Raw genomic sequence first — 15,872 nt, 5'->3', positions numbered from 1 at the left:
GGACAAAACAGTCAACGTCGGAATTCATTTCAGGAGTTTCAACCTTGTGCATACACCTGGACTCAGGGAAATGTGATAGTAAATCAACAGGGTGAGTTTGAATAGTGACTGTCCAGCACACAAGAGCTGTCACAATAGCTGATCCATTTGTTTGAATTGATACGTTTGGCTGCACGAGCACATGTATCTGGTAAGTCCACATCATCATCACTACAAAGCTCACTCTGAGCCTGTGACCCCAGCTCTTCAAATTAGATCTGTCAATATGTGTGCCTATCAAATGAGATCCCCATCCAGGCTGTCAGCTCTTTTTCAACAATATACCCCCCCCGTGCACACGCAGCTTCCGCACTGACCACTCCTGATCTGGCTGCAATTCCAACATAAAAGTGATGACTGGTCACAGGTCATGTGAGTTGGGGTGGGGAGGAAGGGGGTTTGGAGGGGTGATGGTGCCAGTTGTTTTGATTTGTCTGAAATCTGTGCTGTGACAAAAACAACAGAAATTTCCATGCTGGCCCTGCCCCCCACCCGGCCCACCCTCGCTTTGGCCCGACAGCTAAATCCGAGCCTTTGTGTCCCACATAGTTGTATGGATTTGTCAGCAATGGGGCAGGGGCAGTGGGGGGTAGATAGGATGATGATAACCAAGCAAGTTTTTCCGGTGAAGAGGGCGAGACAATTGACTGAAGCAGGGTATTGAATTAGTGCTATTAAACCAGTCATTTTTATTATTAACTAAGGATAAAAACCGGTCTGGTCCTGTAGATGAGAAAAGTAGTGAAATTGGAGAGTCCCAAGATAAGCTTTTTTTAAGAGACTTGCTCCGGATTAGATGTTGAAAGCCTCATATTAGCAACCCCACCACCACCACCACCCCCACCACAAGTCTGCACAAAGAGGCTTGGACAGACCACCTGCCCCTTAGGAAAATGTGGTCAGCAAAACAAAATGGGCACAGGCACCAATGGGATGCTCAGGTAGTAAACAGTGAATCAATGAGGCTCTTAAAACGGCTGAGTAAATGTATTCCAAAAGACAAATGGTCTGCCTTTGAGTTATAACACAAAAGCAAGATTGTTCAAAGATAACGTGAGAAAGACCATTTTAGCTGAAACCCGGGGGTGGATAGGAATATTCATTTTAGTAGTAGTAGCTCTAAAGAGATTACTGAATTGATAATCCACAGGCAGGTCTGCTCACTAAGTGCTGGAGCTGATTAGATGCGAGCACACAGTGTGAAAGTGAGACCCTGCTTTTACTGGTGGTCTATGTAAATGTGTAGTGCAGGATTTTAAAAAAAATGCTGAGGTAATAAGTCCAAGCAGCCCCTCAAAACCCTGATCATTTTGAAGATACCTGAAATTTGAATTTTGTGGGGGTTTTTGTTTTGTTTTCAACATCTAAAAATTATTAATATATTTTATGCAAAATGTTATTATTTTTTTATATTATTTTCTTATTTGGATTACTGTATTTAGAATACTGTAATATCACACTCATTGTACACATACAACAACAGCTGGATGTCCCAGAGCTTCTCTTCATGATGGTTTAAAAGCTGATTTCTATGCTCTTGCTCTCTGTTAGCAATGCATTCTGGTGGGAAAATCAGTTGTATGTATGCATACTAATTTATTTATTCATTCATCCATTCATTCATTCATTCATTCATGTTTTTCTTGAATTTTCTTGGCCTAAGAAAACATAAAATCTAAAAATATTGATCGCAGGTATTTGGTCTTAAGCCAAAAGCATTGGACTGAAATGTGAAGAGGTAATGTCTGACCATGAATGCCTGTAAAAGCTGTTATGGCAGTGCACCCAGTACTTGATGAGATGTTTCTAAAGTGGTGGACCGACTGACAGACGGACATCCTTAATGCTAGGGCAGAGCGCGAGCATGGCTAAACACCCACTATGTGTAACTTTAAACTCTAAAATCTAAACTGCAATTCAGATCTCTGGAGAAAAACTACAGAATACATGACCTCTAACTGCCCTCAGTGGTAGCTACAGCCCAGAGCAGAGTGAGTCATTATGATACATTACTTAAATCACTAATAAATTACACAGCATACACAAGGAGCATGGTGGACTACAAGTACGAGTGCATTTTGACCAGGATAGTTTTGAGGGCACTGTAATGCAAGAGTTCCCGTCCTTCCATGTCTTTTATGTGATCAGTGCAGACTGAAGGTTCTGCAGAAGATATGGGATAAAACAGTCCACATTAAAATTTTACATTTGACTGTTAAGCTACATTATGTATTAAAGCAGATAAAGAATACATTATCTTAAATAGATTTCTCTGCTGGGGTCATGAGCTTAGCCGCTGTAGAAATCCAATCAATCTTTGCCTTTTGTGACCTTAACAGCATTTAAGCACTGCAGGACAGTGCTAGGTAAGGACAAAGAGGACAAAAGAGTTGTATTGATTGCTACGTCTGTTTTGGTGAAGGAGATTTTATGTGAAGGTTTCAAGGTTCAACAACCTGACACTGGAGCATATTTTCTTTGGCCGTTATCGGCCATTGAGAAGTGTGATGTGACAGAAGACCGCATTGATACCGGATGTGTGCTGCATTATAAGGTTAATCCTTATGTCAACAGGGCCACAGATGGGTTGACCTGTTGGTCTGTGGGGATGAAGTTTCGGGAGGGGTGGGAGGAAGAAGTTGAAATTCATTGCTGCCTGTCTGGTTACGACAAGCAGAGAGGAATGAGTTAGCTTGGGCAACGGCACAAAAAACAAAAAGTTGAAAAATGTTTCATGCTCTGATGTCATCAGGAAGGCGAAAGCAGAGCTGTAATCCTATTTTAATCGCAGTGGATTTATTAAACAGGAGCAGCAGGTTTAAATCTCAGCAGATTACACAGAAGGCCCAAGGAGATGTGGAGAGGGGGGTCGGAGAGGCTTGCGTAATCAAGTGCACTTAAGGTGATATGGTTCATTTTTGACGAGTCAGGAGTGATTAGGAGGGCGTCAGGGGGCTCCGCAAAATGTGAGGAGTAAAGTTAGATGGCTGTACAGTTAATAGACTTTCTTTAAAATGATCTAACATCTTTAATTTATTAATATTTTCTTGGATTAAGATCTAAATTAAATATTCCATTGAGATTCCTTTAGAATAATTACTTTTGACGAGATTAGGATGGACTGCCTGCAGATGTTACTAATTATTTGGACGTGTGTGTGTGTGTGTGTGTGTGTGTGTGTGTGTGTGCGCCTCAGTGTCCCCTGGATTCAGCACAAATCTCCTTGGCATCCTTTGTAAAAGACAGTGATTCTCATGAAGAACGGGTTAATCCCAGGTCGCCTCACATCTGGACTTAATCAAATCAATCCCATAACTGAACATGTAGAACAAACTTGGACCTCTACAGGTCACCAGAAATGAAAAGTTTCCAATCAAAGATCAGTGAGTGTGTGTAGGGAGTATTCATGTTTGTATTAGTGCTTGTCACACATTAACACAAAACATCTTTTGATTGGAAATGTTATAAGGTGATTTTTCTTTTTTACGTTGTTTCATGCTGGCCCGAGTTAATGCACCAGTTGTTGAGTGATGGCATATTGATTTCAGTATTATAGAGAAACATCATTAAGTAGAATAATTTATTAGTTTACTTATAAAGCAACATTTCTATGTGTACTGATCAATCTACAAAAAACAAAAGCTAGTGAACTTGTCAGTGTCAAAACCAAATCCAGCCCATAAGGTTCTGACTAAGTAAATTATAAAACCAGACAGTCAGTTTCATGCCCTTAAAAAGAATGTACAATATGCCAACGCACTGTACGGAGCCCTGTGTTGTCACTGAACTTTGCCTTTGCCAAATGCTTCATCTAAAAGGATGCCAAGCTCACCATCTGTTGGCGGAGCTTGGCAAATGTCTGTTTGTGACACAGCACCTCCTTGATAGGGAGCCATTTTGAGCCACTTCCCTCCTTTTCAGAGCTACGGTGTGAATGCTGCAGATTCTCACACTTCATGATATTGGTTGACAGTGTACTTTTTGTTTTGAAAAAAACAAAAAAATAAATGTTGAATGCATAGAGGGACATAATGGAGATTTTTAAGCAGTAATCAGTTGGATCATTTTTTAAAAATGACTGCAGATTGAGACTTTTAAGATGACAACTAAATAAACTAAGCATTTTGTAATATGCAATAAGCTGGGATAACTTTATGGACTACCTGACCTCTAACTAGTAGGCTGTTTGTATGTAATCCTGTACCTCTGTATTTTTGTACTTTTTTTCTTTTAACCAGGAACACCTAACCAATTTGTTATTTTGTTGTCTGACCTTTTTATGTATGTAAGCTGTACCCAATGAGTTATGTACCATGTTTATAAATAACTTAAATTACAAAAAATAGTAAATAAAATGTTCCCAAATATAAATTGAAGTGGACTTTATGAGGTATGTATGCATGTGCATCTGTGTCTACAGAAAGATGAGCGATCCCTATGTATTTGCATAAATGTGTGCATATTACAGTCAACTTTGATCTCTTCATCCAAAGTTTACATGCCAGACCTCCTACTCACCCAGTGAACAGTCAGGTATCATATACCGGTGCTGCCATCTACTGGACAATCCATGCATTGTTTTTACGTTGCAAATACAATGTACCCCTTTGTGGTTTACAGAAACTAATGTCTCATTGGTTGTTTAAATGAGTCCCCACTGAGGATTTGGTGCAATAGGCTCTTTTCATAGCAAACATTCTGACTTGTCAAGCAGGAAAAACACAGGTGCAACTAATTCGATTAATTATGGCTTTGGTACGTTTAGGTGTGCCAGTAGTGTCCCAATGCTAATGGGAGGCAGCCATCGTAACCATTAATGGTTACACCGATGCTTTCCTGCTGCTACATGAAAACTGTGAAAAGGATAATAGGTGGTGTGTTGATCATTTATAAGAATTGAGTTGAAACAGTTTGCATACTGTAATTATGTTTATTATCTAAACAGCTGCATAGAAAGATGACAGTCAATGGTATTGATTATATAAAGCAGATATGGTGACCTTAATTTGCACATTTTCACTGACGGGTTTAAGAAAAAAAAGTTGCAACACAGTTCCACTTTACAATCGACGTAATAAGTGGTGTGAACCATTTCACATTTAAGGCCTAAGTAGAGTGACATTTTATGCAAATTCCTCAGAAATGTGTATATATTTTTTACTTTATATTGTTTAAAAGAGACTACACATTCATGGAAAATTAGGTATGTGTTATCTTTGAAAATTAGAATTTGTTATTGTTTAATAATTTCTATCAATCAAGCCATATTTGAATAAAAGAAAGAAGCCAAGCTCCCTCCTCAATTCAATGCAGTATGCTTTATTGGCATGTGAGTATGCATAGACAATATTGCCAAAGTTTAAAGAAAAAATAAGATTAAAAAGGGAAAGAAAAAAGGTCACAGTCTCTCTCCCCTTTCCTCCCTCCTTTGACCATTTGTTCATGGTTTAGACCAAACTGCTTGTTTAACGTGTATTTTTTTAAATTTCAAAATAAAGTCAGTTATTGGCTGATTTTAACAATTCATTAACTTTAGTTTCTTAAGTCTAACAATCCCTATAACTTGTTTCATAGCCTACTACTTTCATCACATGTGTGTAGTAGATACGAGACACCAGCAGGGAGCAGAGTAACAATCTGGAAATCGCCGACATGGAGGGCTTTTAACCTTTAACACCCGCCTTCCTCCTTCCTCTTCCGGTTACGGCGATAGCAGGTATGGCGGCCCCTGCTTTCCTCTGAAACATTATGACTTAATAATCCACTGTAATCCTACGTTTTAAAAGACAATGTGGTCAATTTTAAGTACAGACAATACTAAAAACAACTCCTTGTTTTTAAATATGTGATAATTTTATTATTTAGTGGTTTCTGTGCGACACTTTACAGACGCAGTTGCTGGGTCCCTATGGCCGCTATCCAAACACCAAACTGAATGTTATAGCTGTGACTTTAGATAACAAAGAGTGTTGTCCTACTGAACTGAGTGCTAGATAAAATCCCTCTTCAATAAAACAATTAATAATCTTAATGTTCGGTAAACCGGCTTAGTGTTAGCCGGTGTCTCTGGCGTGTTGAACGGCAACATCTGCAGCGAAGGTGGCATGGTTAGCATCCTAGCTTCACGTCCCCAAAGTAAATGAATCCTTGTGTCTGTTTTCAGCTTCAAGATGGTGCAACGCCTGACTTACCGCCGTAGGTTGTCCTACAACACCGCCTCCAACAAAACCAGACTGTACGTGAACTTTCAACAACATCTCTGCTCTTAATTGCAGAGCTTGACGCATGTCCTCTTCATATTATGGACACCACTGTAACTGTACTTCATTATTGTCGTGGTGTTCCGCAGGTCCCGAACTCCTGGAAACCGTATTGTGTACCTGTACACCAAGAAGGTCGGCAAAGCTCCCAAGTCGGCATGTGGCATCTGCCCAGGAAGACTGCGCGGAGTAAGTAAACTCATTGTGTTCTTGTTGAAGGCCATTTGCTTTCCCCCAGCTGGATGTGCTGTTACTCTCCCCTATAAAGACTCGGTGCATGCACTTTTTAGGGGCTGGTCTCAGCGAGTACTGGCATCAATCAAAAAATATCAGCTGTGGTTATGTTTGATGTTTTTCCCCAGACTTTTAAGTGCGCTTTTACCTTTTACAACGATCTGTATAACTAATGAGGACATGATGGTCCTTCAAGAAGAAGACATCTTGAAGTTACATGTGAAATAACTTGAATTAGTAATTGGTTGTGATTAGATGAACAGATGAGATGGGTCATCCTGCTGTGGCCTGAAAACACACATGCTTTTGCTTCAATTGCTGCTGCAGAATCAATAAGGCTCCCTTGACTTGCTGCCCTCCCCTGTAAACATAATAGTGCAGTAATAGATGGGCAACAATACGTGAAAGCATGCTAAACAGGAGGATATAGGAGAGTGGCTCTTCTTGTCCATGTGGTGTTATTCTGGGGAGAGAGAAAAGTTGTGATCACTGTTGAACTTGAAACTATTGCTGACACAAGCTTCCATAGATACAGAAGTGTTTTACCACATGTTGTATTGCTTTTCTTGCTTTGCATCCTTAAAGTTAGTCAGGTGTATTTTAACGGCCTAGAGCCATGCAGCAGTAATTCTCACAACTTAGTTTAAAAAGTGACGAAGATAACGTAATACTTACATTCTACTATTGGACTGAAAGCAGGCTGACGGATCTTAACTACTTCATGTTGTGCCAACAGTCAGGGCATCTGTCAGTACATTTCATTATGGAAACTGATGGGTAATGTACTATTGCTGTTGGAAACAATTAAGCCTGTTTTCTGTGAACTTACTGAACCATGCGCTAAAATTTGGCAATTACTTTTTAACAGCACTCGGGAGTCACATGAATTGCAATCAATACATCTAGTGGCTGGAGGTACCCAGACAAAAGGACACGTGATAAAATGGTTACTGTAGTATGTAACCTGGACAGAGACATTTAAACCAGCTATTTAAAATACAATTATTAAACAATAAACAAAGGTGTCTTAATGGCATTGGTGCCTTGAGTAGTTGGCTTTAGGGTTAGGGTTTGGTTGCAGAGAAGGTTGCTTAAATCCTTTTTATCTTTCAAGATGCCTGTAAATGTTTCCTGTTATTTCTATTGAATAACCTGAAGTTTCTAAACATGCAGACTGTCTGATCACTCTACTGCATTTAATGCGTTTTTGGATAACCTTCCCCCGGCTGTGGTGACGTACGTTCCTCTAAGTCAGTACACGTTGCCTGCTGTGGTCTCATTGTGGTTCTGTTTTGTAGATTCGGGCTGTTAGACCTCAGGTTCTGATGAGGCTCTCCAAGACCAAGAAGCACGTCAGCAGGGCCTACGGAGGCTCCATGTGCGCCAAGTGTGTGCGTGACAGGTAAGAGAAGCATTTGCTCTCATCTCCAGACTCTCTTGCTGAGAAACTGAAATCCTGTTATTTGCTCTGATGGAGATAGCGACATGTTCAGCCACTGACTGTACCTTTTTAAATGTGTGTCGTTTGTCTAAATCGTCTCTTTTGCTGTTATTCTCAGGATCAAGCGTGCTTTCCTGATTGAGGAGCAGAAGATCGTCGTCAAGGTGCTCAAGGCACAGGCACAGAGCCAGAAATCTAAGTAAAATGTGTATTTGTATTGCCACAATAAAAAAATGACAGACAAATCAATTTCCTGTTGTAATTTGCAATATTTTGGTTTGTCATCTTTTGACTGTCTTTCATTGCACTTTATATTTATTACAGATGTGTTGAACAACTGCCAAAACTATTGGTTGAAAAGGTTAGGATTGTATCAAAATAGTCCGAGAATGAATTACATTTTACATTAGGCCAAATACAATAAAGCTTTTGAATTTAGAGGGTTGTTTGACAATCTGAGTACATTATACGATTTCATCTCAGATTATTACTCGTGCGTTAATGTAAAAGCAGGATTTTATGGTTGTAATTGGTTGAGCTAACTTTAACTTGTACAGGATGGCAACTAATGATTTACATTATGGATTAATGTGATTACATTCAATTAATTGATTAGATTGCAAAAATTCAGAAAATGGTGCGAAATGCCATCACAAGTTCTCACAATAGTCCATATCTCAGGATTTGCTGCTTTTCCATCAAAACAGTTGCCAATTTCTGTAAATGGACTCAGTTTCCTCTATACGTATACTAATCTGTTATACATCACATTGTATAAGGTCTTCGTACATTTTATATTCATTTATAAAGTAACTAGTAAACTAAAGCGGCCATATGAATCTAGTTGATTAAAAGTGGCATGAAAAGAGTACAAGTACTTTAAATGTATACTTAAATACAGTTTTGAGTCAATGTACATTTCATGCTGTGCACCATCATATAACATATTTTATGCTGTGATTGTGGAAAGGCCCTGTTTGAATTAGAATATATTACTCCTCCTGATGTAAATCAGCAAAATGATTATAAAGTATGAATTGCTATTAATGGAGCAGTTAGTTGAAAACCAGAGTATGTATGTGTTGAATACAGTAGGAGAGAGACATTTACTTAATGCTACCCTGGACAAAATCAATGAAACTGGTGAACTGGGCAATGTTGTGCTCACATAGTGTTACTGTCTCTTTAAATTTGCGTCACGCACTGGTTATGAGCAAAACATTTTTTTTTTAAAGCATTAACCATAAAATATAACTATCAGGGAAATATTTTTGCTTAAAAAAAAATGTACTTCACACTAAATATTACAACAACAAAAAATGAAATCGCCTGAATAAAAACTCCTTGTCTAGAAAAAAAACAAAAACCATGTACTTCCGGGACACGTCAACAAAGTGTCCGCAGAGAGGGCTCTCCGTCGGTAACGTTAGTGACAGGACGTCGTTCAGAAACCATGGAGACATTATACAGTGTACCGTTCGCTGTGCTCGAGTGCCCCAACATAAAGCTGAAGAAGCCGTCATGGCTGCACATGCCGTCGGCTATGACTGTGTACGCCGTCGTTATTGTGTCCTACTTTCTCATCACGGGAGGTAAACGCGTCTGCTGAGCTAAAGGCTGCTAGCTGTTAGCGCTCAATCTGCACTGTGTCCGCATGTGATTTACAGTCCGAGCTCGTTAATGTGTTAATGTGCGGTCGGGATAGTGTCACATATTGAAGGCAGTGTTTTTAATAAGCCTGGTAACGTTGACGCTAACATGTAGGCAGCTCAGCTAATGAACAGGGGGAGGCTAACTCTGCAGCTCAGCTACCATTTAACTAGTTGAATGCATCTTGGTCTGTTTGACATTCAGATTGGGTTTAGCAGTAAAATGAGTACTATTGAACATGATCAGTGTGCTAATTAATGAGCAAGTTAAGTTGTTTATGGTCTGATTAATTCCTCACTCCGCCCCCCTCCATTATAGGCATCATCTACGATGTTATTGTAGAGCCCCCAAGTGTGGGTTCAATGACTGATGAGCATGGACACCAGCGGCCGGTGGCCTTTCTGGCTTACAGGTATGTCAATCATAACACTGGGAGCATCTCAGCCAAACCCTGGACAGTAAGTCACATGTAAGTCACACTAAAGCATGCATAGTTAACAGAGGTGCTTTTGTTTTCCAGAGTAAATGGGCAGTACATCATGGAAGGACTGGCTTCCAGTTTCCTCTTCACGATGGGAGGCCTGGGATTTATAATCCTGGACCGCTCCAACGCGCCAAACATTCCCAAACTCAACCGTTTCCTGTTGCTCTTCATCGGTTTTGTCAGCGTTCTCCTCAGCTTCTTCATGGCCAGAGTTTTCATGCGCATGAAGCTGCCGTAAGTCTAAGCTTGTTTACCACCAAAAACGAGGATCGACGTGTGTAATGTCTCTCATTTCAACATCAACCTGTCTTACAAAGTCTGTTCGACTCAAGAGTTAATGATGGTCTGTAATTCTGCTGATCTGATCTGATGTTTCCACAGCGTATTAACTAATTCATCTTTTGTCTTTTCAGAGGTTACCTCATGGGCTAGAGACAAAGACAGCACACTGAAAATGAATTAGATGGACAGAGGACATCACATGCATTGGGGCCCCGACACGCAGTTCAACTATAATTATGGATAAACTCGACCTTTTTGATATAATCAGACATTCAGGATGGAAAGCACTGATCTAGCTAAAGAAATTAGACCTGGCTGCACTGACAGTCTCTCTCTGGCTGTGTCTCATTGGTGTTCAGTGACTTCCTTCCTTCTTCTTTTTTCCAAATGTCCTAAGAAACTGATGCAGAAGAGTATCACATAGGTAACTGTTAAAAGGCATTATCACCAGTGTTGCCATGTGTTTTGATAAAACAACTACAACATCCAGATCCCTCTCACTATAGTGCATCTGTAGCAAACTTGAGAAATTTAATTTCACTTTAATTGAAGCTAGAAGTAGCATACCGTGCAGCGGGGGAAATGTCTCTGAGCCACTGGAGAAGAAATAGGAAAGGAAGTTACTGAACACTGCTGGCATGGAGCTACTCATTTGGTATCGGGAAGGGGGAATAAGATTTAAGTTGTGTGTTTTTGTAAAGAAATCATTGAAAGAGCCTTGAACTTGTCACAGTTGCAATTTTGTACAAGGGTGCGAAATAAATCTTCTTTTCAGAACTCCTTGCAGTTGTCATATGTACATACGGATTTGTCTATCATAAACAAAGAGGCATTTTCTACATACATTTATCAAAAACAAAACGGGGCAAAGACAAATATGAATATACCTACATTTTGTGGCCTGCATATACAGCATTTGGGAGTTATGAATTGGACATAAGCATTGTAAGTTGCCCTCCAGAAGGTGGCAGCATAGATGTAGCAGGCAGTAGTGTGTACTGGTCATTGTAGTAACTGTAACAGCAACAAGAGCCTCAAATTCTGAGCATTTTAAAACTAATGTGTTTTCATAGCAATAAAGTAGTCATGGTTATGCAGCTTGGGGGCTTATAATTACTGTTTTTTAAATGAATGTTGGGGATTTCAGGGTTAATAGAAATGAATAACCGAGGGCAGGCTCTTTCCTATGTTATTTTTCAACAGTGTCTTTATTAACATATATTAACAGCTCTATGGTTGAACAACGTACAAAAATTACATTCACATAGACACCTGATTCCACAAAGTTGTTACTATTTGGTTCATTACTACAGGGTACTGTTAACAATAGGTAATTGGTTGTGGGACATTTTAAACCCATATTCCTGTGGAGGGAGGGGATAACTTTGTAAATAGATGTTTTTCAAAGCAGCCATTTTGATATGAAATAGTCGCACACACAGGTGTTACCAATGATACTAACTAAAGTTGTGTACCATTCAGTGTAGCAGAGCCTGCGCAGTGAGCCAACATGCACAGTAGCAGCACCCTCACCCTGTTTGACCTGAATGGAACTGAAAGTTAATTAGTATCATTACTATTTCATATTAAAATGACCTGAGTGAACTCACTGGCACTGTGACAGCTTTTGTGAGGATGTCTGCCAACTAAAACTTTAAGCGTGTATACAACAACAAACACCAGTTTAAAGTGAAACTCAGGCAGGAGGCCAACAGAAGAGGGGCGGATTCCTGTACTTCCAGGGTTCCACAATCTCCCAGGAACCTAAAGTGGGTTTCTAACATCGACACAGTCATCAAAAGGGCCCAGCAGAGGGTTTCCTTTCTGAGCCAGATCTATACCTGCACACCCATCACTGATTTGGATCAGCCACCAAACATGACAAGAGCAGAGTACAACGGACAGTCAGGACTGTAGAAAGAAATCATTGATGCCAACCTGCACCTTCATTCTGGACTTATACATGTCCAGAGTCAGGAAACATCACTGCAGACTCGTCACAACCTGCTCCAACTTCTTCCCTCTGGGAGGCGCTACAGAACACTGTACTCCAAAACAACCAGCCGCAACAACAGTGTCTTCTCATAGGCCACCACTCTGATAAACACTTAGTCATTTATCAATAAACCTTTAACACTGAAACACCCACTTACCTTCAAATTATAAATTATATATTTACAGTTTATATAGTATATTTATTTATATAGACACTGTATGTTGTCCTTGTTTTAAGCTGCATGTCTATCTTGTAAATTGTTCTGGGTGTAAATACATTGAGAGCAACTTGAAACCTGTGTCAAAGTCCTTGTATGTGTACACATACTGGGCATATATATATATATAAAAATAATTGTAATTGTTTATATACAATTGTTTATTGATAAAGCTGAGCTTTTGGTCACTAGACCCTCATTAAAGCAAATGTTTGACGTCAATTGTCAGTGGCTCTTTAATTTGTCTAAAAGCGTATTTTAAAAATATATCTTTGTATTTCCTTTATTTACTGTAAGTAAACAAAAAAAAGTCAGAAATGTTAACTTCAAGGTATGACATTATGCACAATGAAATAAAGTGTTGTTTTGGGGTCTTCTGGGATACGAGATGGCACTTCCCTCCCACTGTTTATGTTGAGTGAGTCACTTATCTCCTCTCCACATTATGGAGAATGGTCTACAGCGTCAGCCAACAACAATAGAGACGTCAGAGAACATTTTGTACTTCATGAACAACATAGATCAACTATGCCACATTTATTTCTTGCCTGGGCAAGGGCCTCTCTTTGACTGATCACTCCAACATGCAAGTGACAAACTCACAGCTTTTGTCCACTCTCTGTTGAGAAGGGACATTGGTCAATTATTGCTGGTTTGTCAAACAGTGTCCATGTTTGTTTGTCTGAGGCGGATTTGAATAAGATAGGCTTACACTCAGTACAGATAGTTTTCATGCTCATGTATATTCTACATGTGCTTAATTCAAGCTGAACCTCCTAGAAAGCAGAGGTCAGGGCTAGAATTTCCCTCATGGATCAACAAAAACAGTATTTTCATCCAGTATTTTATTCAATACAGACTTACCACATAATGTATAATGCCGTTCCACACTTTCAACAACAGCAAGCGATTTATAATCAGTAAAAACTTTATTTTAAAGCTAATATCATTGCATGTTTTGACATAATATATTTTGATTAATTCAAATTATGATTCCCTGAAAATTGTGGTCAAGTGAATGTTGGCAAAATTTAAAAATTTAAAATTATTTACATGAATATACAGGTTGTGTAGCATGTTTTTGCAACAAAGTGAAACAATAATAGACATGTTAGACAAGTGGCTTGAATGTGTGAATGTAGAGATGTAATTAAAAAAAATAATACCTGAGAACACACTGCAATCTCATAGATACACAGCATATTATTATCATCAACACTTTTCATTAGGTTACATGAGGCACTTAACTTTTCATCCCAATGTTTAGTCACCTCAAAAGTTTATAATGTCTTACAGTTACTGGTTATTATTTAAGATAGTGTTGTCATTTGACGGCTCTGACGTGAGGCAGAATTATGTCTTGACGCGTTTGGTTTGTTTGGTTTGTTGAGTAACTCCTTGAGTGCTCATTTTGTTGTGCACTAACCCCCTGTGATACTGGTGTCCATTTTCATCAGTTGGCAGCTTGAAATAAAACCACAAAGAGATAAAGTTGAAATGAAAATCAATGCAGTTGGAACTTTAGTCATTTACTTTTTGTTATCTTCATGTAAGTGACTTGACGTAAGTGATTTATTAGACTAAAGCTTTGGTCTACAAATTAGCTTTGGTTAATTGAGTTGTCGTGCATGCTTTGGTTCATTTCAGGCTACAGAAAGAGTTTAAAATAGGGAGCAGAGTCACACTTACCTTTCTTTTGCTGCTTTCATTCTCTACTTTCGGTGCATTGTGCAACTTCAAGCCTATGGCTTCCTCAAGTTCTAGAAACACAATAACACACATGACAGAGCTCTTACAGCAATAGCAGGCTAGGACAACGGCGTGTCAATGAAGCAATGGGGAAGTGTTAAGTACCTGTGAGAATGTGGTCAATCTTCTCCACCACCAGGTCAGCGTCCTCTGTTGTGAAGCACATCGGGGGCTTAAATTTTAGCACATTGCGATGTGGTCCATCAGCACTGAGGAGGATGTGCTGTTCCTTTAGCCTGGGACAAAACACGAATTATTCCACACTCGGTATCGATTTACGAATATAAATGAAGTGGTTGAGCCATTTAAAAAATGCCTTTTTTTACAGCAGACAAAAGCACAGGTGAAACTAATAACATTAATGATGGCTCAGCTTTATACAAGTGTCCATGGCAGTAAGCCAGTGTGCAGACAGCAGCCACACCTCAATGAATGCAGCCTTAATTTATGTTATTATTTACACCTGTGCTTTCCCTGCTGTTACCAAATGTCTGTCAAAATGTCTGCTGGAAAAACACAGTTGAAATTGTAATATCAAATTTCAAACTACAAATTTCCCCCCCCCGGGGATCAATTAAGTATTTCTGATTCTGAAACACTGTATTGGTAAGTGATTGTTTGCCATCATAATATGATGGCAGTTTTTGGTAATTTCTTTTTAAATGAGGTCTATTTTTTACTCCAATCCCCACGCAGGTCTGATTAGTAATAGTCAAGTTCAGAATGTGTAAACTCAGATTGTTTGATGTCTTAACAATAATTACAAATAGCATAATATGCTGCATAATTCTAAAGCTGAAACAATGTGTCTGTGTGTGATATAAGATAAGCCCACCAAAGCTATGGTAACACTGGTGGTGGAACTGAATCATGGTTGCAATTTTCTCAACAGAGAATAGAGAAGGTTGCAGAGCAGTATAATCAAAGCAGGTTGTTTTCTTTAAATGCTGCATAATATGTTTTTCATATCAGACACTAATCTGAAATCTAACACTTACTTATATATGACTTCTTGGGCTTCTGCTGTAGCCGGGGTGAGCTTCAACCTGTCCTTCACAAGCTCCACCCCAACAAAGAGGCCACGACCCCTGCAGGATGTGATGCCATTTGGTTTAATCATCTCTGACACACACAGAATCCTACTGACCTCTGCATGACGCAGGTAATTTTCAAGATATTCTTCCACAGAAAGTTGTTTTTCCAAACATGTTCTGGGTCATTGTAACATACACCAAATTAAGCCTTTTAGGTAAAGAAATCTACACTTACAATCACAATATTTGTCTTTACAATAACAACAGATTTAAAGTTATCAATAGCAGTTTGTTAGAATATAATGGCAGCTGTATGCCCAAGGTAAATATATCACAGAATCTCCCACAATGTTTAACTGACAATCACTGGGAAGAGCAAATGTGTCAAAATCATGTTTCACTGTGGGGTCAGTGATTTACATGTTGGTCCAAGGATTATACAAACATGACATAATAATAATAATAATGTAATAATATAATATAATA

General features: G+C 39.1%; 3 protein-coding genes across 3 annotated transcripts in view; 2 read left to right on the top strand and 1 right to left on the bottom strand.

Annotated features, from left to right (window-relative positions):
• The first annotated feature begins 5,643 nt into the window (after window positions 1–5,643).
• rpl34 (ribosomal protein L34) lies at window positions 5,644–8,236 on the top strand. The gene is made up of 5 exons (XM_035675718.1): window positions 5,644–5,755; window positions 6,203–6,274; window positions 6,389–6,488; window positions 7,832–7,935; window positions 8,093–8,236. Exons 2-5 carry the CDS (start codon window positions 6,210–6,212, stop codon window positions 8,175–8,177), a joined length of 354 nt encoding a protein of 117 aa, XP_035531611.1. The 5' UTR covers window positions 5,644–5,755; window positions 6,203–6,209; the 3' UTR covers window positions 8,178–8,236.
• Window positions 8,237–9,347: 1,111 nt separating this feature from the next.
• ostc (oligosaccharyltransferase complex subunit) lies at window positions 9,348–11,167 on the top strand. Its single transcript, XM_035675654.1, has 4 exons — window positions 9,348–9,566; window positions 9,943–10,036; window positions 10,145–10,342; window positions 10,522–11,167. Exons 1-4 carry the CDS (start codon window positions 9,428–9,430, stop codon window positions 10,538–10,540), a joined length of 450 nt encoding a protein of 149 aa, XP_035531547.1. The 5' UTR covers window positions 9,348–9,427; the 3' UTR covers window positions 10,541–11,167.
• Window positions 11,168–13,080: 1,913 nt separating this feature from the next.
• etnppl (ethanolamine-phosphate phospho-lyase) overlaps window positions 13,081–15,872 on the bottom strand; it is a 9,627-nt gene continuing 6,835 nt past the window's right edge. The window contains exons 10-13 of the mRNA XM_035674919.1: window positions 15,351–15,456; window positions 14,458–14,588; window positions 14,293–14,363; window positions 13,081–14,067 (exon numbers count right to left, since the gene is read on the bottom strand). Of these exons, the coding sequence (XP_035530812.1) occupies window positions 13,957–14,067; window positions 14,293–14,363; window positions 14,458–14,588; window positions 15,351–15,456 (419 nt within the window). The 3' untranslated portion in view covers window positions 13,081–13,956. The remainder of the gene's footprint in view (window positions 14,068–14,292; window positions 14,364–14,457; window positions 14,589–15,350; window positions 15,457–15,872) is intronic.

The sequence above is a fragment of the Morone saxatilis genome, unplaced genomic scaffold (assembly GCF_004916995.1).
Source record: "Morone saxatilis isolate NCDOM2014 unplaced genomic scaffold, NCSU_SB_2.0 Contig4, whole genome shotgun sequence".
In the NCBI taxonomy this organism is placed as follows: domain Eukaryota; kingdom Metazoa; phylum Chordata; class Actinopteri; family Moronidae; genus Morone; species Morone saxatilis.
Note: the sequence above shows the minus strand (reverse complement) of the source record. Positions and strands in the feature narration are given on the sequence as shown.